The sequence below is a fragment of the Armigeres subalbatus genome, chromosome 3 (genome assembly GCF_024139115.2).
Source record: "Armigeres subalbatus isolate Guangzhou_Male chromosome 3, GZ_Asu_2, whole genome shotgun sequence".
Lineage (NCBI taxonomy): Eukaryota > Metazoa > Arthropoda > Insecta > Diptera > Culicidae > Armigeres > Armigeres subalbatus.
Window position 1 is genome coordinate 417,695,807 of NC_085141.1, and position 27,711 is coordinate 417,723,517.

The 27,711-nt window shown below is 36.0% G+C and overlaps 2 protein-coding genes across 5 annotated transcripts in view; one reads left to right on the plus strand and one right to left on the minus strand.

Annotated features, from left to right (window-relative positions):
• Positions 1–2,649, minus strand: part of LOC134227292 (uncharacterized) — a 29,381-nt gene extending 26,732 nt beyond the window's left edge. For all 3 annotated transcript variants that reach the window (XR_009983646.1, XM_062708667.1, XM_062708666.1), the window contains exon 1: positions 2,030–2,649. The gene's annotated coding sequence lies outside the window, so the exon portion shown is untranslated. The remainder of the gene's footprint in view (positions 1–2,029) is intronic.
• LOC134227291 (centrosomal protein of 135 kDa-like) overlaps positions 1–27,711 on the plus strand; it is a 135,450-nt gene that overhangs the window by 94,594 nt on the left and 13,145 nt on the right. Inside the window, exons 6-11 of one of the 2 annotated variants that reach the window (XM_062708664.1) lie at positions 14,254–14,379; positions 18,136–18,289; positions 18,545–18,651; positions 19,825–20,424; positions 21,961–22,568; positions 22,699–22,782. In XM_062708664.1, the coding sequence (XP_062564648.1) occupies positions 14,254–14,379; positions 18,136–18,289; positions 18,545–18,651; positions 19,825–20,424; positions 21,961–22,568; positions 22,699–22,782 (1,679 nt within the window). The remainder of the gene's footprint in view (positions 1–14,253; positions 14,380–18,135; positions 18,290–18,544; positions 18,652–19,824; positions 20,425–21,960; positions 22,569–22,698; positions 22,783–27,711) is intronic. The other variant, XM_062708665.1, reaches the window with a different exon arrangement.

The window sequence follows — 27,711 nt, forward strand, 5'->3', positions numbered from 1 at the left end:
TAACAATGAACTTAAATACTACCACCTACAATATTGTGTAATTTGGGCAATGCTAATGCCAATGTTTTGCTGAGAAGTTCCACTGAAAATCAGGATTTGTTAAAAATATTCAGTAAGCTAAAGCATAAGAAGATAATTTTGAACTTTTGGAGGAATGCCTTCTGTCGAGTCAAGTTCGAGGAACTGAAGATAGCCTTACTGTTGATGTCGAAATACATATATGTTGAAGTTACAATCAAGTGGGGGCATTAAATGGGATAGTACGAACTCGTCTTATGACAAGTATGATTTCGCCATTTCAAATTCCATTACTCTGATTGGGAGGAACAAAATTCATTGCAACAACAACAAAACGGAAGCTATGCCCATTCTCGATAAGTTTCTAGAAAATTGATAAGCAAATAATTGGAACAGATCTTCTACGTGTTTCAACAGATTTCATCCTTCGATATACCACCTAATCAACCTATTCGTTTAAAGATGGTCTGTGAAAACTGTATCCAGATATTTTTTGGGGTTGAATTTGTCGAGAAGTGAAGCTAACCCGTAACGCCTTTACGTGGTGTGTTACGGGGTAAGATCTATCACGGTTACATTGCCAGCTGCAGGCAAATCCTGACCCAACGAATACCTTCCTCATTATCCAACTCCGTGGTACTTATGAGGGTGTCGCTAAGTCGATGGCCTCTTGTTAAGTAAGTACTACATCAACACTTCCTTCCTCTCCTAAGTTACGGTGAAGATGGGCGTGGCCAAGAGTAGTAATCCTCATGCTTTTGTTATTTTTGTTTAAGACTGGAATCAAGGACCACTCCCCTTCTTGATTTTTGATAGCATTCTAGATGAGGATCTCAAAAACTCAAAAACATGAGTATCACTAGTGTCCAATCTACGAATTACGCCGTAACAATGCTAATGCTAATGCTAATGAATTTGTCGAGAAGTGAAGCTACACATTCGTTTTAGTTTGGCCTGGTATTAAACCTGAGCAAGTAGGTATCAAATTTAAATTGTAGAAAATGTAGAAGTGGATTCATATTTTAATTTGCGCCATTGAGTGTCATCAAAGTATTTTTATCGAATAATACCATTGCTTTCCAATGATCGTAATCAAAAAAAAAAAAAAAAAATAATTGTCCCGTCCCAAGTTGCCGGTAGAATGTTATTCAATCGTAACATCATGCGGCAACGGCTAGCGTGCCTGGTGCAGTTGAAACGGCGTTCGGCTGATAATCGGGGTGTCCTGACATGGAATCGCATAGAAATTGAGCTGTTTCAATAAAGGATCTGGCAACGGGAATTGTTTTCAGGTCCATTAGGTCCATTAGTACATGGACCTGCTCTTCTGAGTTGAACAAAGTTGAGCTTGAAAAGTTTCGCTCAATTCAAATGACGCTCATATAACAGTAACTTATTCAAAAGAAGAGAATTCGAAATTATTTTGTAAGAGATAAAATATAGTATGAGTTGCATAAGAATTGTGAATACCGGTTTACCGATCGATTTCAAGACACTTTTGAACTAAATTTTGAACAGATTTAGTGTAAAGATTTAAATAAATGAATTCCGAAATCTGCATACAATTCAAAATTTGCGTTAAAACTCGTTTAACGGGATACAGTCTTAAATAGGGATATTAGCGTTTGCATTACTGCGTAGAAAAATTCACGTAAAAATCTAAATTTTGAAATCTGTACGAAAGAATCTCCAAAATCCTTCTATCTATTATATAAATAAATATTTATATGTTCATCTAAATAGTGAATTAAAATGAGCAATTTGGCCCGAGCCTAGAAATTTATTTTATCTCGCTAAAGAACCTTCTTTGGTTGGACGCTCGTATTAATTATTCATTGTCCATTGTATAGTGCTAAATGTTATATAAAAGATCAGTCTGTGCGACCTCTCATCGATATTTGTTTTACTGTACAACTGGAATAATTAGCATTCATCTACCTTGTGAACAAGGAAGTAGCATTCTAATTGTATTTCCCTTCCTTTGTATTTCTCATCTAAACAAGATACCTACCACAATTAATGAACATTAATTATCAAGAAACAAATCTGCAATCTCCGGTTGGAGTTCTATGCTGCTGCGTGCTATATCCGGTGAAGCGCGCAGTGCTATTCCGATACGTTGCCTCGTAGTTTCTTCTTGCGCACAATTCATAAAACCATCGTCAGGATGCTTCCGCACTACTGATGCACAAGTGCATGCTACGATACCCAACCACCATGCCTTGTCTTCTTTATTTGGCAACAATGTTCTTCACTCCGGTGTTGTCGGATTCTGTTACCGAGAATGAGGTAAACCAGATTTCTTTCAAGGGAACTTGCACACTCACTCACTGTATTGCTCCCACTTGCCAAAGACAGTTCTGTTACTTCTAGATGTTGTCGATAGAACAAAGAAAACCAGTTTTAGGATACCATTGATATCTTATGCACGCACTGGATCTTCATATATTTCCAAAATAAATTTCTTCGATGAATCAACCTCTTGTTAAATGATTATCTATTCCATTGTATTCCGATTACCAGTGATTAACCTTGAAACAGATCTACTGCAGGTAACTTGAAACACCGTTGGGCTACCCTAAACACATCGATAAAGTGTTAACGCGACGAGCGTTTCAAAAAGACTAAATTGCTCTGTTGTGTGGCGGCGCCACCGAAGCATGAGGTTGGCCCAGCTCGATCAGGTCCGAGAACGAAGAGTTGAAATAAAAAGAGAGCCAAGTCAACTAGAAGGTACCGCGTGGTGTGCATGGAAATATCGTTTACCTGTTTGAGATCGGTGAGATCGCTTTGCTGGCTGCACCGCACCGGCCCAATATCTCTTGTTCAAAAGCAAACAAAGCCAGAGAGTATGTTGTTTTCGATGTAAAGTCAATTGGAAAATTGCCGGGCGCGAGTAGCCTTGGTCATGGACGTACATGCTATGCTGTTAGATGTCCTTATGGTTAATGAGTACATCCTCCTATTAGAAACTGTGCAACATTTCTAAAAGGCTGGCCCACCATGGCCCAATTACCAAAGTGCAAGATCATTCGTACGCATGAAAATATAAATTAAAAGTACATGACTGGAATGCTATCAGCAAAGGGAAGTATTTATACACTTAACGGATGTTACAAATTTCCTTGAACTAAAAAAAAGAGTTTATTTCACAAATATTGTAAAGAATTTCTTTTAACTGTCAAAATTAAGGAAAATATGTGAGACTATTTTCCGATTCTACTGTTGAGAAATCTGCGACATTGAACTAGATCAAACAAGTTTTTGATATTTAGATCCGTCTAATATACGAAACTACAAAAAGATTAATACTTCAGAGAATTTAGAAGTACACTGGATTCTGTTTTTACACGACTTATATTTTCTCAATTTAACACTCATCCTAAATGTTTAACGCATATCAATTATCATGTGATTTTTCTTTGATTTTTTCTGGATTTTTTGACACATGTTGCGAAGAGTTTGGTGGTAAATTGAAGTCACAGGATCAAAAACACGAGCGAAAAAAATCGTGTAAAATGAAATCCTGTGTAGACTATTATTCAAAATGGTGTATGCTGACCATAACTGTTAAGATCGATGGGTTGAATGGTTTTTTATCGACGCGTTAAAAGTGTTATCGTTTGGGTTTACTCAATTTGTGTATTGGAATGAAACCTTGAAATCGATAAAAGAAACTAGCTACTACAACTGGTTCGCCAGTTGCAGCAGCAGCGATACCATTGATGTTTTTATTGGCACCATTTTCGAACGATAGATGCAAACCTGCGTAACATGTAAATTTGGTTCGGGTATTCAGATTTGCCACACAAACAGCGTTGATGGATGGTCAATGGGCAAGAGGTTCGTCATGTTCAGATCATTGAAGTCTCGAGTGAACAAATAAGATGCATTTTTTTCAGGACAGTCTTTACCGTATGCGATTTATTTCTTCACAGTTATCAATGCTACCGAAAAATAACCATCATGCTACACGCATCATGTTAAATTATCACAAAACTAAACATCAGCGTTGTTTTTTATGAGTCAACTTATCAACAGAAACGAACTTCCCTAAAACATCAATGTGATTTTCAATCTATAAAATCAATCTTTGAGTTTGAGAAACAACAAAACTGCTTTGGCTTTCGGTATAACAGGGAGGAAGCAAGCCAGGGAATGATTCTACCCATATTCTCCTATGGGGTCGTACACTAATTACGTAAGCATTTATAGGGGGAGGGGAGTCTGCCATTTTCTTACGCTCCTTATTAATAAAAAAATATTTGCATGGGAAAAATCTTACATGTGGAGAGGGGGGTTGAAAAACCCAGAAAAATTGCTTACGTAATTAGTGTACGGCCTATACATATAGGTATCGTTCTTTTCCGTTTAATCAACATTTTCATAGTCTCACATTGTGCAGCGGAAGAGATAATGATCACGCATCACTAAACAGTTTGTCGCCGAATCAGTGGCTGTTCGGCTCTCTTTTGCTTCTCGCATGATCGTTCAACTATTTTCATTGTCTTTCATTATCTATTTTTGCTTGGATGGATTCGGGCACCACATCACACCACGCTAAGTGACTAATTCCGTGTGGTCTTCGTGATGGCGCGAATGCGACGGCCGCATTGACAATGTCAATGACGTTCCGTCAAACTCCTCCGGAGCGGAACAGGCAGATTTAGTTTCGCGGTTAAGTCGTTGGTTGGTAGATTACACAATCATGGGTTTGTTCAACCGGACAGCGCAGTGTAGGATAGTTGGTGACTTTGACCTTCCGCAGTGCTGAACAAGATACAGACAGTGATTGGTGGCACTTATACCAGTCAGTGTCGGGCGTTGCTCTACATGAGTTGCGGATAGGTGAACCCCGTCTTTTCATGGTTTAGAATCAAGACAATATTGAAAATGTGAATGAATATTCCTAGAAAAGTCCCTTTGAATAATAGCAATTGTAGTTTTATATTATACAGATACGTGAGTTGGATTTGAATTAGTGTTAAGCAAGACTCAGATAATTGCATTAATAAAAATATATTTTTATTTCATTGCACTTGTAAGAGCAACCTTCCTTGTCTTAGCTTTAGCTATTGTTGTGGTTTCATTCACTAAAGAATGACTCAGTGTAGGATACGAGCTAACACTGTTACGTCACATCCCATGGAATATTAATGCACCTATATACTGCCTATGATCGCATAGGTGTAACTCTTTTGTTGAATTCGTGAATTCTGTGAACTACTTAAAGAATTTGATTTATTTCAGCTTATCTCAAGACAGTAAGATATGCATTACTGTGGTAAGCTGGCATGAAGTGAATTTAAAGGGACGACTTACTGACGATTTAAAAAATCAATGCAAATGCAAATATGCGATCATGGACAGTAATAAGAGATTGGAGATTCACGGATTACTTCCGAAGCTGTTTAACGAAGATCAAAGAAAAGCATGTAGTGATAAGAAAATTGAATGTAGGTATGAGGTTTGGCATCAAATTACTCTTGTAATAAGACAAGTTTGTACAATCCCATTGAATTCCACCACTTAATTGGGTTGTTTAGCTCAGAAAATATCTAGTTTTTTGCAGTTTAGCATGAAGAGCATGCTCTCCTGATCTCCAAAATATTTTATTTTGTTTGTAAACTTTTATTTACATTTTGTACAGCAAACAATAATCCATTTCAATCGATAGAATGACACTAACATGCATAGAATGACAGTTGACCCATGCAGCATAAGAACAAATTTTTAGTCCCATATAAATTTAAAATGCAAATTAAAAATAGTTCCGGAGCTCCAAAAATTCTGAAAAATTGGGGTTAGACTCAGTTGTTTATGCAGATTTAGAATAAGTAAAAACATATATACCCCTAAACAACTCAATTGTATCTTGACAGATACGTATTTGACCTCAATAAGGCCGTCTTCAGTGTCTCGTACTTGACCTCGACTTAAAAGTAAAGTACGAGACACTGAAGACGGCCTTACTGTTGAGGTCGAAATACGTATCTGTCAAGATACAATTAAGTGGTGGAATTCAATGGGATTGTACAAACTCGTCTTATGACAAGTGAAGACATTCCACTAAAAAGCTCAAAATAATTTTCTTAATCAAATTACTCTTAATCATGATATTTATCATAATAAATGGCGTAGTATGAATAGGCTATAGGAGAAAAAAGGCCAAAATGACGAATAACGAACTCCTTAGTAGATGAATTTTATATTTGCAGTTTCATATATTGCAGCACAACATTCTCAACTAATCACCTTCGCAGCACAATAATCAAATTTCCAAAAAATAATAATTTTCTATAAAATTCTCCTAAATAAACCATAATTTTCATAATCATAAGAGAATTTTCCAGAAATCAATAAGATCTTATGTGGCTCTACATTTCAATTGGAACTTAGTGTTCTATCGGTGTTTCTACAGTTTAAGTGAAAAACAGTTTCTACAGTTTAAGTGTACGCTGTTGCATGAATATGTATCTTGTGTGAGAAGTACGAAGGATATACAGTCGCCTCTCCACATCTCGATATTGAAGGGACTATCGACTCGGCGCCTCGAACCGTGGACCTCTTGATCTGCAGGCTCTGACACTACCACATAGCCCACTCTAGATCCATACCGGTAGGTCGAGCATACTGGATGATATTGCTTATAAACATGGTCAACTTTGTTTTAGTATGGGGGGAATGGTCTTGCTTGACTACCCTATTCAAATGTTGAGTATTTCATGAAAACTGCATTATTTATTACATGCCGAAGCTTATTTTTCAGAATAAAGTGATGTATGGACGAAACTTCCGCAACACTCGAAGGAAATGAAAGGAATTTGAATTGGGCACATATTAAAAATTTATAGTACCCCCAGAAGCATCTAAAATTATTTTTCTGGTCTTAAGGCTTTTTTTCAGCTAAATCTAATAAAAAGTCATAGAATAAGCCTTCTAAACATCCTAGTATTAATGACAAAGTGGTAGATAATATTCTAAAGAAGCTATCAACGACTAATCTTTTTATTATGTGGAGTTAAATTGATGCATTCAGATGATACAGTGAGTCCAAAAAGTATTCGTCTAGCTGCATATTCTTTAGTAAAATGTAAAACTTAGGCGCGATAGAAGTGAAATCAAAAAACTTTTTTCTAAATTTGGTAGAAAACTTATCAACACATGATTATTATTCAAAAACAAATAGAAATTTCAATTACTTTTTCTGGTATGTAGAGAATATCTAAATTTCGTCAATTTCGCTCGCTCAAAAAGTATTCGTCTATTCAGAAAATAATCGAGTAAAACACGAATATAATAGTTTTATTCGCATGTAGTTACACTAACACACTCTAGTGATATCTAGCAACATATTTGTCAGTATTCAATTACAGATCAAATAATGTTTATGTTTTGTTTGAACTTGGTGCGGAAAATAGAAGCACCATGGGTGGGAAAACTAAAAAGATGAGTCCAAATGAAAAAAAACTTATTCACCGCCTGCATAATTAGTGCAAGTTGACTTATGACTTTGCAAGAAATGTGGGTAGACCAAAGGTAGCAAGAATTCAACCATTTATTTGGTGATTGATCGCGTCAGCGCCACAAAAATCTACCAAAACAAATAACAGAGTGGTCGTCAGCGATGATAAACTGACAACGATGAGCGATTTATTGTACGGAAAATAAAAAAAAATCCTCAAAAACGAGTTCACCCATATAGGCAAGTGAGTTGGAGAGAAGAAGTGCTCAGATATGAACCAATACGAACAGAAATACCTGTGAAAAGTATGGGTGTAATGGGCGAGTATCACGGAAGAAAATTCAAGTGAGCCATCCAATTATCAAAAACCAGGATTAATCCAACCTAGCGGTGATGATGCCTTTCTCGTGCGGTAAAAATAGTATTTTGGCCATAACTACCAAGCCTATTGTCCGATCCGTCCAATTTTCAATAGGAAACAATGGGGCAGTATACTGCGTCGAATGCAGCCTGTTGTGAGGGAATCCGTTCAGGTAAGTGCATTAAAAATGAGCTAGACTTTTTACGCGCTTTTTTATGAGAAAAGTATTTTGGCCATAACTACCAAACGCATTGTCCGATCCGTCCAATTTTCAATAGGAAACAATGGAGTAAGATTCTGCGTCGAATGCAGCCTGTTGTGAGGGAATCCGTTTAGGTAAGTGCATTAAAAGTGAGCTAGACTTTTTACGCGCTTTTTATGAGGAAAAGTATTTTGGCCATAACTTCCAAGCCCATAGTCCGATCCGGCCAATTTTCAATAGGAAACAATGGGGCAGTATAATGCGTCGAATGCAACCTGTTGCGAGTAAATTGGTTGAGGGTAAGTGCAAAAAAGTGAGCTAAACTTTTGCACTTTTGGTGCGCACACACACACACATACACACACACACACACACGCACACACACACAGACATCACCTCAATTCGTCGAGCTGAGTCGATTGGTATATAACACTATGGGTCTCCGAGCCTTCTATAAAAAGTTTGTTTTTGGAGTGAACATATAGCCTTTACGTATACTTAGTATACGAGAAAGGCAAAACAGCTCGATTTCAGCTAAAAATATCGCTGGAAGAAGGATGACTTTCGGAATCAAGTCATGTTATCTGACGAAAGCAAGTACAGCATATTTGGATCAAATGGCCGATGTATGGTATGGCGGAAAAGGAATATTGAGATACAGCCGCAGAATCTCTTTGGAGCAGTAAAGTATGGTGGGGGCTCCGTCATAGTCTCTGAGGTGCTTGAGCGCAACCGGTGTGGGGAAATTTCACATTATTGAAGGAATTATGTATCACAAAATATTCATCCGCATTTTGAAAGAAAATTTGAATGCCAGTGCTGAAAAATTGGGCTTACAGGGAACATACATCTTACGGGGTGATAATCATCTCAAGCACACAGCCCAAAGTACTGAGCTGTAGCAACTTTACAATACCCCAACCAACTCAAAATGCCTCTTCAGAGCCCAGATATGAATCCAATTCAACTCCATTGGAAGGTTCTGGACGACAAACTTTTCGTGAAATTCGTGAAAGTCAGATTTCCAACAACAACGAATTGAAATTAGTGTTGAAAGAAGAATGGAAGAATATTCCGTCCCCCGTTACTGGTAATTTGGTCAGTTCCATGCCACAAGAACTACAGCCCGTCATAGATACACAGGGGAATCCAACGAAATATTGAATTGCATTCTACAACTCTTGTTTTCGTTTCAAAAGCGCGCTAAACCTGAATAGACAAATACTTTTTGAGCCCGTATTTAATGAATTGTTATGTTTTGTTACCTTTGTTTTTGTTATTGTTTTATTTTTCGGTTTGATTTTTAATAATAAAGATGAATTGATTAATTGGCTACACAATGTAATCGATAGTTTTATTTTTTTCGCTTACTAGATTCTATCTGTGGCATTTTCTAGAAAACACACAGCTAGACGAATACTTTTTGGACTCACTGTACTTTTACGAAAAAGTCTGAAAAATCACAAATCTCGTTTGATGCACCTCTAAAGCTCCATGGATTTGGCTGAAAATTGGTCAGGAGACTCCATTTAAGATACTCATTGAAATAGAGGGGTGGCACTTTGAATCTGCAATACTTTTGAAAATGGTGAACAGATCTAATATACAATGGCCAGGATGTCAAGAATGTTACCCACTCGAAAGCATCCTAGATCAAGCCAAGAATCGCACTCACTATCTCCGGATTGGCAATTCTACACAGAAAAAATAAAGTACCTGAAAATAACTTTAAAGTACTTTACATGAGTTCACATTTTGATAGTAGTTTGATTTTAATGGTAGTTTTCTTACTCTCTCGTGAAAAAAACAAAGACATGTGACGTTCCGTGGAAGATGTTAAATTTGAGTTTTTCCACTACAGTCCCGGTTGAGTGAAAATAAATTTGAGTGGAAACAAAATTTGGTTTAAATTTAACCAAATAGTAAAGGCAAAAAGAACCCACCAGATTTTTTGATTCATTTTACTTACACTCCCGCCCAAAAGTTTGGGTTCACCCTCGAAAAATATAGGCAAAAGTTTTTGGCCGTATTTTTGTCGTCTTACATCCGATGTCGGGTATTGTTAGCTCAGTACATAGATTTATGAGTAGATCTGAACCATTTTCACCGGATTACTGTCCGACATTCTGGCTACGTGCCCGGCCCACCGCAGTCTTCCAATTTTCGCGGTGTGAACCTTTTCATACGTTGCTATTTCAACAATTTTTCCCTCCGCTGGTCTCTGGGGGGATCACTAATGGTAATTTTATTATTACAGTAATATCCCGATTGTATCCCGTCCTGGTGAATTTGGGGTGATAAAATAAAAAATGTTACAAAATCGGAAAATTTGTATTTTCATATTTTTTAAGTATGTTTCATAAATATGAATCAGCTCATGCATTGGAAAAACAAATTGCCTGACCGGAACCTGTAATCTTCTTGGGCTTACAATAGACAGGTATTTTTAATCGGGTAGAAAACGTGATAAAATCGGGGAATGACAAAATCAGGTCAATACTGTATTATTCAACTGTCTAAGACGAGTTTAGAACGTTCCATTTAATTCCACTACGTTTTGTTATCTTTACAGATACGTATTTCGACCTGTATTATTGTCTTTTTCAATGGGGAGATTCAAATATGATTTCTGGAGCCTCCATCCCCCCTCTGTCACGATTTTTTTGTATACCTAGTATATGTACTAGAGTGGGGCGCAGTTGTATGGAAAAACGAGAGATCAAGGTTTTTTTTTTTAAACTGTTTTGGGATCAGAATCAACTTCGTAAAATATGGGTTCGATTGGTTTGCTTTTATTGGCTTTAATTAATCGTCAATCACGTGACTCAATACGTTAGCATATAGTCTGAAAGATGCCGAAACACTTTGCTGAAGAAGCTACGTTGCTGGAAGGTCTACAAAAAATGTTAGTACGCTTCGAAAATTGATTGTTCAAACCGGACAATGTGGTTGTCAGAGGGCAAAACCCCTTTTTTTTACCGAATTTTTTGCTTTGTGAAATGATTCCGAATAAATCCCATTAGCTCCAAAGCCCTAGAAAATCAATAATTGAAATAACACTTATTTAAATTATTGGTCCACGTAATTCGGCAGTGCTGGCATTGTTTACCCCTTACCGCCAAGCATTCATTAGGAAATTCGACTTACCGAGTTTTTTTTTCAGACCAATGGCATTTTTAAGTGATTTTGATTGATGCTTTTTTTTTAGCAAAATCGTTCTATGTAGCAATATATCAATTATTATACAACATTTTTATTTCAAGTGTTTCATTTTATAGATGCGTAGTCTTTCATACAATTCGGCATCAACATTTCAAAAGGGCATAGTAGGCGGAAATGCGTGCGTTGCGAACTGCTCATGCGAAATTTCCATACAAATGTTATTTTTAGTTTTTCATGATTTACTTAACCCTGCCCATGATTTTCACATCAAGAAATATCATATAAACCCGTCGGAAACTATAACGAATGTTTCTGCTGAAGAAATGAAAAACATCCATCCAGCCGTTTTCGAGTTATGCGGATACGAACACAGACCATTTCATTTTTATATATAAGAAGATAGAATAGATAGATATTCATCTCTATCATACATATATTATAATGAAGGTAGGCAATGGAAACTTAAATGTAGGCCGGTAGGCCGGGAAACTTTAATGTGGTACTTAGCAAGTACAAGTTGCAATCGATGTGGAATGCGGCCTAATTGCTTCATATTGACAATTGGCTCGATCGCCCATTGCGTTCCAGAGTTATTGAAAAAACAACGATTTTTTTAGGAACTGCTGCAATGCATTCAAATTACCGCAATGCTTTAGATTTTTTGTGCCTCCGAAATTTTGGCGTGAGCACCATGACTTTTCCAACTTCGGGCTTGTCGAGCACCCTGCTGTAGAGCCGCGTTTCTCGCGACTGCCTACCGTACCGGGCTAGCAACGACGACTAAGCCATCCTCCCGGATCAATAAGCTTCCCTTAGCCTTTTCGATGAAATGGTTATGGTCTTGGAATGGAATGGTTTCCAAAAATATGCCGTTTGTTTTAAAATCAAAAAAGTTTGTTTTCACTAGCGACCATTTTTTTGCTAAAGACAAATTTTTCTAAACCATGTATATTTTTTTTCTTGAATTTATGTACCTAACTATACAAATATCGATAACAATTAAAAACAAAGAATTGGCTTAAGCTTTGAGGACCATGAATAAAATTCTGCCTAATTTTGCCATTTTGTAAGTTATATGAATTTGAAAAATTGCTCATTTTTGCCTTTACGTTGTCCTGCGTAGTAGGCAAAAATGCTTATGTGAAATTTCCATACGAATCCTAATTTGAGTTTTTCACGATTTGCACAACCTCACTCGTAATTTTTGCATGAGGAAATATCATATAAACCCGTCGGAAACGGTAACGAACATATCTGCTGAAGAAATGAAGAAAATCCATCCAGCCGTTTTCGAGTTATGCGGATACGAACACAGACCATTTCATTTATATATATATATATAGATTTTTATTTCAATTGTTTCATTTTATAGATGCGTAGTCTATGCATACAATTCGGCATCAACATTTCAAAAGGGCAAAATTGCTTTTGTAAACAAAAGCTTCTCTCGTCGGTGGTGAGCAAGTCGATCAGAAATCTCGAATTTTAACATGAATGGAAATATCTTCTATATATAATAAAAATGAAATGGCCTGTGTTCGTAACTCGAAAACGGCTGGATGGATTTTCTTCATTCTTTCAGCAGATACGTTCGGTCGACGGGTTTATATGATATTTCCTCATGCGAAAATTATTAGTTTAGTTGAGTAAATCGTGAAAAACTAAAATAAAGATTTGTGTGAGAATTTCGTATGGGCATTTCACAACGCGCATTTTCGCCTACTATGCAGGACAACGTTTGCCGGATCGACTAGTAGGAAATAAAATATAAAATATTACGCATTGCAAGAAAAATTTGGAATACAGGATAATTCAAAGCGCCTCCAATGAATATTTCCCTGGCAAATGATCAAAGGCAGCTATTGTGAAATTTGGAATGTTTTGTTTATATTTATACTTATGACATTTCGTCCTGAATCGTTACACGCGTAATGAAAAATTTTAAAATAAAAATATTTTACTGTACAAAAAACGATGCCTTGCAAAATAGAAAAGGGAAAGTCAGTTTCAAAAAATTTCGGGGCAGCAGGAACTATGTTCAAGTGCCTGACAAACCGTCCTCTGGCACTGCAAGTTGTGGGGATTGGGTTTGAAAATGAGCTCAGTTCAATTCCTTAAAAACCTACAAGTAGACTCTACTAAAGAGACCGTGTGCCGCTTAAAGTACGCTAGCCCAAGTCTTGGTGTAGGGTGGGACCTGACTCGATAGCCCGGACCTGACTCGGCGAGAGGTTGCAGGCCCAATAAGCCGCCTGTAAAACCAACCGATACGAACTGTGGTATACCACGCGTAACAAACCGACTTCAGCGTACATCGGCACCTCGAAAGAAAAGTATAATGAGTTTTGGGTTAGTTGACTAATCGGCCAGGTATCGATTATTATTAAATCTTTTCATATCTGTGTACGTCAAATCATTGGACTTCACGGCAGCAGATTTGTTGTTATGTCCATTCAACGCACACTATGTGTGATTTGTTCTATGCGGGGATTTCCCTCTGCGCGTTATTTCCGCGAAGCTATCCAAATTTTTCTTTTTCTCCGTGATACTTTATTTTTTATTTTTCGAGTATGCAGTCTGATTTATTAGAACAATTTTTAAATTTTGTCCAACGTTTCGACATCGGGTTCGATGCATCTTCAGGGAAACTATTGCATTTAAGTTAGCTTAGTTTGACTATCTTCATAGAATTCTTGATAATTCTTACAAATTTTGTTTGCTCTTTGTTAAGTATGATGGGTGTTCTGTAAAATACTTGTTAAAACTAATTTGTGGTAGGCAAAGTATTTAGGTATTTTGGATTTTGGATTTTTTACAAGTATTTGAACTTGAACTTGACAAGTGAAGACATTCCACTAAAATATCAAAATAATTTTCTTATTAAATTTCATTCCCTGTTTTTCATACACTCGATTCTCCAATTTCGAGATATTCTTGACCAAAATGAATATTCTTTTGTCGAGTTAAATCCTTCCCTTCTACCTATTTAATAAATAGAAAATGCTACGAGCGCTTCAATAAGTTTATCATTCTTCTTTTCCACAGGAACGCTAACGTGGATAATCTTCAGATAGACAGCAACCTGCGCAGTGTGGCCACCGAAACTGATACGCTCAGAAAACAGGTGGCGACACTCAAGCGTTCGCACGATAACGCCGTTACAGAGAACGGGTAAGTGATGTTTCGGTTATGGGTAAGCGTTGAGATATGAAAACTTTCAACCCAAGCATAGCTGTATATATAGCATACTCATTCTACATTTTGATGAGCGCTTATGAGTCAGTGCAAGAGTTTGAACGTCTTTATTAAGTTGTTCAAAAAACTTGTTGGACATATTTTGATAACATCCTTCTTACTCTTCTTACATGACTTCTTACTTATTGATTGTTTAAGCGATATCAAATGTTTAAGCGATATCAAACTCATTGGAAATTGATTTGTAAAAATGTATGCAGATGCAGAAGCATCTTGATTCAGTATGTTGGCGCTTATTTAATTACTTGATCCTTCGCATTTTACTGAAGAACTGTTGTACCTACTATTTTCCTAGAGTAAAAGAAACGATTCAAAAATTTACTCAAACTAGAATAATACTGTCCCCACTCGCTTTTTAGCACTTATAGCTAAACCCAATGGATATCGTTCATATTTAATGTGCTTCCATAAATCATAATGAAAGTTGCAAATTTTTATGTCCAAGTGTGAAAAAAATACCAAGTCAAATGCGTTCCATATTGAAAGTACCCGCAAAACAATCTCATTAATAATTTACATGACCTAATTGCACAAAACTAAATAATATTTCAATCATACTAAATCGTGTCACGGTTATCTAATGAATGATGAACAACTCAGCAAAATTGGACTTTGTCCGATTTTGCTGAGTTGATTTTGTTTCTATTTATTAAATTTTTTAATTTTTTGATGGAAGATGCGATTTGAAACTATTATATTAGCACTGACAAACAGATATAGCACTCGTCAAATTTCCATTGTTCACTGATCGACCGGTAACGATTAAAATAAACATTAGTTGGTGAATCGATCACTCGTGGCGCGCGCATCGGATTTGTTCGAGTTTGACGTTTGCTCACTAACGCCATCTGGCTCGTGATTTGCCCAACCAACTGAAATCAACAGATGTCGCTAGTGTTTCAACGACGATGAATTTGATGAGTAAATGTTCAATGTGTTATGTCTGTTTGTCTGTGGCATAATGCTGCTTTCTTCATATCATGGGCTATTATTTGGGGCATTTTGTGTCTAACGTCCATTATTCCTAACGTACATTATGCTTAAAGGGATATACCCTTGGACTGATTTGCGAGTGGCGGCAGTATAATAGACAGTATAATAGGCAATAGAAGATTAATACTTCTAACTATGTTCATTGTTAAATAAAATTTAAAAAATAATAAATTTTATGGAAACCCTGTTGCAAACGATGTTGCATACAGTCACTCTCAAAATTGAGCATACAGCATGGATTTGTTGACTACATTCGAAAATTTCAAAGGAAATTTAATGGTTGGCTCGGTTGTTTTTAATGCATTTCAATATTCATCCCTTCCTTCAATGTATGCGTACATAAAATTGTTGATTTTTTTCTCTATACTTTAATATTTGAAAATAATCTATTACCTATTAGATGTGACAAAATTGAGCGTACAGCGAATTTTTTCTATAAAATTTCTTATTATAAACACGATTAATGTACTTTAATATTGTTTTTTTCATGATTATGTTTATAATAATAAACATCCGCTACTTAAACATTCAATGTTTTGAAATTAAACCATGTTCTGGTCAAAATGGCGAACAAGTGAGAGGTAAGAACATTGCTATTTAACAATTCCATGCTGCTGGGCAAAATAAATGCTTTAATTTGTATATTTCACCGGCATCGTATCTTATAGGATGATAGATAATCGAAATCGAGCGAGACATACGAATAATTTGGGAAAATTCAGTCGGTAAATGATGAAAACAGATGTAAACATACAGAGAAAACGGCAAATGTTAGGAATGGCATAATTCAAATTTAGTATGTCTTTAACTTAAATTTGTGTTAAAGCTCGATTATTGTCTCAAGTCTTTCATTAAGAGTAATATTATTGAATCCAATCATTCACAGTCAAATTCTAAAAGTACAAGGTGCATGTTAAGGTACCGAACATAAAAACAGCTTTTCAACCCCGTAGAGCACTTCTGATTGAATATTGAAAAGATAGCTTAAAATCGTAATTTCATAATTAAATTTAGATTAAACTCCACGATCTGTTACCATTAGGGATACAATTGGATGAATTTCATTTGGTGAGTAAAAATAAACTTTTTTAATGATTCGGCAGCTTATTTAATGATATCTTGGTGAATTAAAATGATTCAACCAAATTTGTTCCTACGGTGACTGAATCTTAAAATATAAAATGGCATCCTATAATGTATCCGTGTGCTGCTCTTTTATTAATATTATTATTAATGAGTGTCCTGAGCTTATAAGCTACCTATACACCGACTTTTAAATAAAGTTATAGTTAATTTGAATTATGCCATTCCCAACATTTGTCGTTTTCTCTGTATGATTACATCTGTTTTGGTTTTTCATATGTCTTGCTTGATTTCGATTATCTATCATATATAAGACACGATGCCGGTGAAATCCATATCTTAAAGCATCTATTTTGCCCAGCAGCATTGAATTGTTAAATAGCATTGTTTATACATCTTACTTGTTCGCCATTTTGACCAAAACATGGTTTAATTTCAAAACATTGAATGTTTAAGTAGCGGATATTTATTATTATAAATATAACCATGAAAAAATAACATTAAATTACATTAATCGCTTTTATAATAAGGAATTTTATAGAAAAACATTCGCTGTACGCTCAATTTTGTCACCTGTAACAGGCGTATTTTGAGATTACACCCAGGTTTTTTTTACACGGTTGGAATTCATTAATTTCTCGGTCAACCTAAACTTTCACAGCTTTTTAAATACCCCCTGAATTTTCTTTGATTTTTTGAGATTTTTTTCGTGGGATTAACTTATTGTTTCATTGACGCTGAAGGTCTTAAACGACTAAAACCAACCCGTGTAAAAAAAAACCTGGGTGTATTTTCAAACAAATAAACTTTGGAGAAAAGTTTTCAACAATTTTATGTACGCATACATTGAAGGAAGAGATGAATATTGAAATGCATTAAAAGCCAAAAATTAAATTTCCTTTGGAATTTTCGAATATATTCAACTAATCCATGCTGTACGCTCAATTTTGAAAGTGACTGTATGTCATTAGGCAATATGTGACACGATAACTGTTAGTTTTTGGCGAACTGGTTATCAATTCTAAATTAATGATTTTGTGTGTGTTACTTCTACGTGAAGTTAAACGATTTACAATGATATGGAAATGCTAATATCATCTTCCAAACTTAGACGCACATGTTCATGATAGAATTAGAGGCGAAAGTATAGAATTGATAGTTCCGTTAGGATACGGCAGGCATGAAGAATGTTTTTATAGAAGTCGATTTGAAAGCAGCGACAATATTGTGATGGCACATATCACGACCTTCCTTCTGCCGCTCACGTATGAAGGGAGGAAGAATATCAGTGTGGAAGCTGAAGACTTCATAAAACATTCTTCATGCCTGCCGTATCCTAACGGAATCAATTCTATACCTTCGCCTCTAATTCTATCATGAACATGTGCGTCTAAGTTTGGAAGATGATATTAGCATTTCCATATCATAGTTTATCAATTAAAAACCACGATAACTGCTTATTTGTGATTATTTTTATCTAGAACAATTTGGAACTCCTATCAATTGTAGATTTTGTCATTATCATCTTTTGTATGAATTGTCATGCCCGAATGTATTCACTACATAATTCACATACACTTTATTTCACCTCTTAAGACGTCTATCGAATGATCTGAGCGACACTGCCTCCGAGCTGACTCTAACGAAACGGAAACTCTCCGAATGCCAGAAGGAGGTGGAACGGATGAAGTCACAGCTTCGCGAATATGTTCAGGAGATTCAGCGCGCCGAGGAGCTGCTGTGTATTAAGGTAATTAGATTTTCTCGGTGCTTTAACTATTTAGCTGTCTACATACCAGCAGAGTCGCCAGCCAGAAAGTTTGATTGCATCCCCTTTGTTGTTTGTCTATTAAACGCGAGTTTATTTGAACAAGTCGCTCCGTTTATTAGAAGGCTAATTGTAATTAGTAAGCTTGTCTCTGATTCGGTACGAAATAATGCAATCTGAGGATGGTTTAAGATGATGAGTGTGAATTATTTTAGATTCTTCCATTTATATTTCTAGGAACGTGAACGAGGGGAAATGCTTGAGCATTACAAATCACTTTCCGAAGGAGTGAACATGCTTGAGGTGAGCAACCATACTTTGGAGGCAGAAAGTGCGGAAGCCAAGTGAGTATCCTTTTTCGGATTTTATTAATTTGTGTCTGGCCCTTGAAACCATTTCGGTAAGAGGGTATATATTTTACACACTATTCAATGTAGTCAGACCTAGCGTTATAGGGTAGAAAAATAAAATCGGTTAAAGCTAAGAAAATGCTCCGAAGTTCTTAATTCGATTGGATGTTCCATTGTTTTAATTATGTATGATAAAATAAATTCCAAGAGAACCTCGATGCCCAGTTCCAGATCATTTTCCTTTTTCTGGAAATGGTCAGATATTTTTAAAAACACATACTAACAAATATCGAGTATGCAGGTTAACTAACTAAAGCTATTTCGGGGTGGTTCTTGGGATCAATAAATTTTTACATTAGGCGAATGCTGATGCCTTATTTCACTTAGTATAACTTCTGGGACTCGCATGATCCTTGGACACTGTGTTTGTATAACAAGATTGTTTTTTTTGTGTTATGCTTTTTCCACCGTGCTAGTCCCCGATGATCAAAATAATTTCACATGTACCATTTAAATCAATCACATCCGGTCGAGCAGATTTTCAGAACATGGTTTAATCATTCATTGATCGGATTTATTTTTCAATTGTATGCTGTAAAACAAATATTGTTTTCACTGTAGAGATTAATGCGAACTCGCATGTCCAAAATTTTACAATAATTAAAAAGGATTTTCTATTTGGTATTTAGTATCCTAACTGTGTTAGCAGAGAAAGTTGTTTATTTGTCGTTTCCATCTTGAATACAGTATATAGCACTCTAATATAACCATCAGTATAATGCAGTTGTCTAACCTTCTATACCCTGCTGCACCGTAGAATAATAAATAAGACAAACTTGAATTAACTTTGTACTCTCGGTTGGTGATACCCTTTCTTTTCAATGTTTTCTTTGTCTATCTTTTTTAACCGTATCTATTGCATGTGCACCGTTGAATGCGGTGAACTACACTTCTGACGCATATGGTCGTCTACCGTGTTCTTCCGTAGGTATAAATGTAGATGTAGAAGATAATTAGTTTTTCATGGTTTATTGTTTTATTGCCAATTTATTTTTATACTTATATTCCTCTCCGTATCATTTTCTCGACCGCATATTTCGTACGTGGCGCTGTCTGACAAATATAAAATGAAACTAATTTCCTATGGGGACCCTACGTTTGGAGCAGAAAGTTGCTGCAAGAAGCAGAAGGACGCATCAACGGTTTGCAAGAGCGTGTTGGACTACGCGAAGCTGAGATTAAGTCCTATGAGGAACAGATTAACAGGCTTTCGAGCAACGTTGTTTCACTGGAAAGTGACGTTGAATGTCTGAAAGAGGAAAATCAAAATCTCAGGGAGGATTTAGAAGCGACTAAGGAACTTTGCAATAAGTTGGATCTCCAGAAAGATAAACTAAATGCAGAGTTAGAAGAGCACTCTAACATTCGCGAGCAGCTAAATAAGGAAAACTCCACTTTGAAGCGTCAGCTCTCATTAGCACATACTGGAGATAAAGCTGCAATGGATGGACTGCAGGAACTGCTCGCAGCAAGTCGTGCGGAGGTTGAACAGCAGAGGATAGTTACAAATCAGTTGAACCAAGAGGCGAAGACACTGAAGAACCAAATAGAGGAGTTAAAATTGAAGCTAGACGAGGAGGAACGCAACGCGGTCCGAAGCGATGCTCTGGCTAATGAATACAGCGTTCAGTTGCAGGAACTACGACGCATGATCACCGATGATCGTTTTGCACAGGTGCAGTCCAGAGAAGAGGAGGATTACAACAGGTATTCTACATTCTGATGACTTTGTAACTGTTAAAGTAACGTAGTAAGTGAAGTGTATATTAATGTTATTGTTATTTTAAGCATACGTTACGTACTTTGACAATCTCCTTTTTTAATTGTTATGCTTATCATTACGAGATATCTATGGTTGCATATCAGGGTTTGCAGGAATTGCTATCAATAAATAACGAACAACGATAAAATAGAGACAAAACTGTTTCGAATCATTACAAGTCATGAAAACTAGTTTATCGAAGTTACAAGTTACGTACAAACAGAATCGGATAGGTAGCCCTCACCGAGAAATGAGAATAAATCGCCTTGAACTCGCTCATTTTGTGTTGGGGATTATATTTTTTCACTCAGGTGTGTAAAATAAGTTGTAATGCATCATCTTGTGTTGTACCATCTTGCTATTTATTCGCATAACACTTTATGATTATGTTACTATTAATTTCGACTGTAGTTTAATGATTCGGAGATGGCTTTTCAGTCTTGACAAAATCAAAACACTGTTATTTAATCTTGTCCAAGATTAAATAACAGTGTTTTGATTTTGTCAAGACTGAAAAGCCATCTCCGAATCATTAATGATTATGGTCCATTTAAAAGTTCCATAGCAATGTATACTGATAAAGAATATTATGCCAAATTTAAAGGAAGATCGCATATTTTATCAATTTATTAGTTTTTTTTTGTATTTCTCCATGTAAAACGAGTTTGAAAAATTCAACGGCATATTACTCAAGATGAAGAAAACTGGCATGGGACGCTTATGCGAATAGGTACACATAAGCGTGTTTTTTCTATAGTTTTGAGCCTTTGAGCCTTGAGCAGTTAAATGACTATTTTTGTTATACGTTTTCCAAGGCTCTTATCAATGGGCAAAATTTATTCGTTATATAAATAACACGTACTTAAAGTATTCATCGCCTCACTTCACCTCGTGGCGACCATGTTCTTAAAAATTATCAAAGTTGTTTTTTTTTCTACAGATGTGTTAAACCTACGCAATTATTTTTGCGATAAAATAACAAGTAAGTGCAAATGTTGCTGCCAGATATGTTGGAAAAAGATTTAGGGCAACTTTTGACAGTTTTTAGAATATTTTTCAGATTTTTAGTAAAGCATATTACAAACTTTATCGTTCTATTTTCCCACATTTTAAATTTGGTTGTATCGTATGGTTGCACCTTAGTTTGATAAAGCGGTCATCAAAGGTAAAAATCGTATGGATTGGATAATCAATGTTTATAGAACTATCAATGGAAAGGACAGTTTATTATGGAGTTAGAAATCGCCAAATTCCAGCAGCTACATATAGAAGTTAAAATTAGACTTTAAGGCCATATAAAAAGTTACAACAAGAAGAATCTGGAAAGAATCAAAATCATTTAATGGGAGTAGGGGTGATACTAGACAGTTTTTTTTATAATTAAAATGATATCAATAACAAACAGTTTTGTCTCTCCTAATCTCAATTAATTTATCAAATGTTCAGAATTTCATGTATTATTTACGGTTTTTAATAAATAGGATCAAGCCATATTTGAAATCCGAAGAATCTATACAAACTGATGGAAGCAATCTAAATAACACCAGTAGCATATTGGAATCTTTGTGTTCGGAATCATCCGAAATTCCCGATCATTCTCAATTTATGCGAAGATTATGCACTGCACTAAGGAAAACAAGTCCTCCCAGTATTGATTCTACGGGAAGCAGTTCGTCAAATATTCTGGAGAGTACGAAGAAGTTTTCAGATTTAGATAGAAAAAATATATTGAATACATATAATATTGCTAGAAAAATAAGTTCGCAAGGCAAGGAAAATCCTAATCAAAGCCATGAATTGATATTAAAAAATGAAGATATTGCCGCGGATTCAAATGGATTATATAAGCATGCTTATGATTTAGATAAAGTGAATGCTAATAAAGTAGCTCCGCACAATGGTGATTCCGTAACAATTGCTAGCGAATCTTTGAAAGAAATAAACACTGAAATCGTTGAACTACTCTCAAGTAAATCAGATGAAGGAAAACTGAACCCGAACAGTACCAAAAGAATATCACCAGTGAAGGAAATCGGTTTGGAAAGTGGACAAGTTCGAGATCAAAGTATGCAAATCGATTCAACTGAAGGTAAGATTTGTGATTTTGATTATTTTGTACTGCCTATAATCGCATATCAGTACTATGTGAATAGACAAAATAGCTGTATCATATGACATTAAACCTTTTGATGGAAAGCTTATAAAAAACATCTATTCAGGCAATGAAGAAGTACCGGCAGGATGGAAGGTATCGCGTTATCGTAGTATGTCAAAATCATCATCTTCAATTGATGATAAGAATGGTAAGTGGTAAAAATATGCAGAATTTCAATCTTGCATATAGAATTGTGCAATTTTGAGAATGTTTGTTCAGGGAAAGTCGAAGAAAATATCAGGCCAGTTTGTCCCAGATGGAAAATGGCCGCATATGAGTCCCTTTTTCCTTGACTCATATGCCGTCATTTTCATGATGGGACAAGTAGGTTTAATGTTTATTCCTCATGTTCTTCATTTGATGATTTGATTTTTTTTCATATGTGACTAATATCCGACCTTAGGCAGTTTATGTGTAAGATGCTCATGTTTTTCATCACAATTGCCCAACTTTCATACGTGAGAACAAGCAAACCAAAACAATACATTTGACATTCAAGGGCCCGACCGGGGGTTCTCGCAGCTGTAATGTTCAACTATATGGGTTTTCTTTAAATTTGCACAGGGAATGAGACGTCTAGTTTAATTGGTAGTCAAACTATAACAAGGTGTTTATTCATCTTAAGCTCAATTCATTGATCACTCTGGCGCAATTCTAAATGAGAACCCAACCAGTGGGAATTACAATTCCTTCCTCCTTTAAACGAGAACTATATGTCGTTAACTAGAACCGTTACTAAACCGATACTTGACTTTTGCGCAAAATACATCAGCAATAAAATAAAATCAGACGGCAATATTACAGAAGCATGCCTTAACAAAATTCAAACATAGATTTCCAAACTTATATGCAAACTATCCGAAAATTCGCTTAATTCAATAATACACACATTCTCCATTGCGTAAATTAGCCCACGAGTCGTGTTTGTTATCAGAGTTAGTAGAATATGCATGCTGATACGAATGCTGGTTGCCATTTGTTGATTCTGTCAAGTTATACTTAAATCTGCCTTTGGGATTAATTAATTCCAACGTTGGTTTTGGTCTGTATGAAAGAAGGCGTTCTGAGGGAAAAGTGCAATCCGAACCTAGACAAATATTTCTGTAATTAATGACGAAATAGTAGATTTGTTCCTCTGTGTCTAGCTTTCGTACATCCGGATCAATCAGGAACTTTTCCAACACATCTTTAACTAAGCGCACCATTCGTTCAGTCTGGTCATTACTCTCAGGGTGATAGGCAGGACTTTTCAAAACAACCACACCTTGTTTCTTGAAAAAGTTGACGAATTGCTGAGAATTAAATGGAGTTCCTCCATCAGTAACTAAAACGTCTGGTAAACCGTACCTAGAAAATATACCGAGGGAAACTTTGATAACTTTTCTGCAATCAGTACCGTTTTTCATTTGCTCCACTGTCACCCATTTCGTAAAACTATCTACAACTACCAAGAAGACATTTTTCTTAAAGAAGAAAAAATCAGCATGTATCCGACTAAAAGGTTTCTTTGTAGGCGTCCAAGGTGAATAGGGTACAGGTTTTGAAATTACAATAGTTTCCTGGCATATGCGACAGCTTTTAACAAAGGTCTCAATATTTTGATTCATCCCAAACCAGTATACGCTACGACTAGCTAGCTGTTTAATTTTATGCATTCCAGAATGGTTCCTTTGAAGTAATTTTAATATCTCCATTTTCAAGGATTCTGGAACAACGACTCTATCCTGGAATAACTCGCAGCCGTCGACTAGCTGCAAGTCCTGGTAGTGTGAATAAACGTCCAGAAATCTTCTTTTTAAACGATCCGGCCAGCCTTTCTGCAAATACTCCATAATCCTTAAAAGAAATGCATCTTTTCCAAACTCCTCAGCTATTGTCTTGTTATCCAGCGGAAATTTTCCAGTAAAGTTGAGACTTTTAACATACTCACGATCCAACTCCTTGGGAACTCCCTGAGAAAGAGGAAACCGCGAACAAAAGTCCGCGTTTCCCATTCTCGCTGACAGCCTATATCTCATAGTCGTAGATGGAAAGATCTATTATGTAGCGCTGCAATCAAGTAACCGATATAGAATTTCGACCTTCCTTGCCGAATAGTCCTATTAACTGTTTGTGGTCCGTATATATGGTAATTTTTTTTTTCATATAAGAATTGGTGGAATTTTTTGACTGTATTAACAACAGTCAGCGTCTTCAAATGCAGGATCGGTTTTTTTTTTGTGCATCGTTGAGTGAAAACGAAGTGAAAGAGATCGGCCTTTCTTTGCCATCCACCACATGAGCGATTACTCTGCCGAGGCCATAACTGCATGCATCCGTAATAACAACTACAGGTTTTTCAGGGTCAAAATATTCTAAAATATTGGGCTTCAACAAAAATTGTTTACATTGATTATAAACCAACTCACAATCAGCACTCCAATCAAAGCGCACGTTCTTTTTCAAAAGCCCATAAAGAATTCTTATCTGGGTAGACAGATTGGGTATAAACTTTGAATAATAGATAACCAGTCCCAAAAAAGCCTTTAGCTCGGTAACATTTCGCGGAGCACGAGCTTCGCGGATAGTTTCTACTTTTTCTGGATATGGGAGAAGACCATTATCGGTCAAAACATGACCCGGGTACGGCAATCTATCCACAAAAAAATGACATTTTTTAAAGTTTACTTTGATATTGAATCTAGCTAATCTATCTAAAACCAAATAAAGTATCTTTCTGCAATCATCAAAGTCTTTACCGGCGATAAGAACGTCGTCTAAATAACAGAATACATTATCTAACCCTTTCAGTACCTGGTCCATTACCTTCTGGAAAATAGCGGCACTCGATGATGCACCCTGCGGGAGCCTGTTGTAAACATACATGACTACCGTGAGCGTGCCTTATTCTGCGCGGCTCCTAATTCTGCGCACTTTGACACTAAAACATTTTTTTAAATTGTCTTTACTGTTATTATTATATTTACTTACATGTTATCAAAAAGTTGGGAATTTATTGTTGTCATGGGCAGATAATAAAGCAATAAATAAGCATTGATAACGAGAATATGAAGAAAAACAAAATCGGTAAAATCGAAAATGTCAAAAAATGGCCTCCATTAGCAGCAGCGCTAAAACGCACATAACCAAATTTTTCTCAAATTTGAGCAAAAAAAAGATTTGGACTCATTTTTTTTAAAGCGAAGTTCAAAAGCAGATCATTTGTTGCTTTAATATGATGAAACTCGGCTTTCAGAGTGTAATCTCTATCTTATAGAAACCGTTTTATGTTGCGCAGAATATGGCACAAAATTTACCTTCTGTTCCTAATTGTGCGCGCGGAATGCATAGGTATTATGTGTGCAGCTCAAAACCGAATTCTTGAACTCACGACAATCAATTTTTCTCCTATTAGTTGCAAGTTTCATTACTGCGCATCTGGTGCGCTGTATAGCGCATCTGGTTGCGAACAATGTGTACTAGTTGCGCAATGATGCGCTATAAGTTAAACGCGAATAAAATCGATTTTCGCGAGTTCGAAATTCGATTTTCAACTGGAACCATAATACAATAAGCCTGGCTTGTCAACCCAAATTGAACGTAGCAACTGTTTTGGCATGGAAACATATTTCAAAATGCTGGAATAAAACAAGAAACGCAAAAAAAATGCAAAGATAGATTATCCGGAAAGAGACAAGGGATATCTGCTACTTGGCCTTGCGCACCACATCTCCACTGAGCATTTTTTTAAACTTCTAGATATATTATCTAATGTGTATATCACGTGACTAGCACGAATAATTTTTCCTGAAAAATCGACATAATTCCCCAGTCGGAGATTTCCTAGGTCGGATTGGCATTTCAACATTTGAGAAAATAGCACTTTGGGCAAAATTAGCATTTATGTAAGACTGGTCTTATTTTTCGCGTTGGATTACATTTATTTCCATTCCATATAAATATCGGATTTGATCGGAATAAAAAATGGCCTTTTCATCAATGGCGAACTTTAGTAAACAAAACAAAACAGTGACTTGACCATTGGCATGAACACAATAACCGATCTGGAAAGTTATCTAACGGAAAAAAATGGATCGTCGAAAGAAACTTGTGGGACGGCGAGCAATCGGATAATGGACTTGAAAAATGAATAAGACCTTTGTGCACATACATCATACACACATACACGCACACACAGGCATCATCTCAATTCATCACAGCTTAGTCAACTGGGTTTGGGTCTAATTTGCCAGGTCTTATAATAGGAGTAGACGTTTTTTCGTATACTTAGCGTACAAGAACGATAAAACGTTGTAGTCAGATAGACTTTAAAAAACATACATGGTACTAAAAAAGTGCAAAAGTAATGAAATATTTGTATAAATGTTCAAAACCATTTCATGAGACAAAAAATTACCCAAACTGAGTTGTTATTCTTGTGCGCAGAATTAGGAACATTGTGCGCAGAATATGGAACATTTCAAAATATGTGCGCAGAATTAGGAACCACATGGCAATCCACAAATCGATTAATAATATATTTTCTTAGTCAATTTAATCAAAATTTTAATGATTCATAGTCTTTTGTAGATTATAGTTACACAACTACTACATAAAGGTATTCATAAATCATTATAGTTCCTCGATAACAACGATTTTATTTCAAAATTTTCTTAAATGCGCAGAATATGGTACCTCCACGGTACCATAAATCTTATGGATCGCTTAGAAAGCAAAAGCTGAGAATATGCCCCAGCAAGGTCCAAAGAACAAAACACTTTAGAGCCTGAAAGTGCTGCAAACAAGTCCAGTGGTAATGATAATGGGTATCTGTTTGGAATAATTAATTCATTTATTGAGACTTTACAGTCTATGAGTAGTCTTATTCCTTGATCTTTCTTGATAACAACTACTACTGGGGACGCCCATTCGTTAGCTTCTATAGGAGTAATAACACTGTCTTTCTCCAACGTATCCAGATGTTTGGCAACCCTATCCCTTAGTCTCAAAGGCAGCTCATAAGCTTTCTTAAATACGGGTGTATCATCTTTGAGAATCAAATCACCCTCAAAACCAACGATCGGATTTAAAAGGTTTT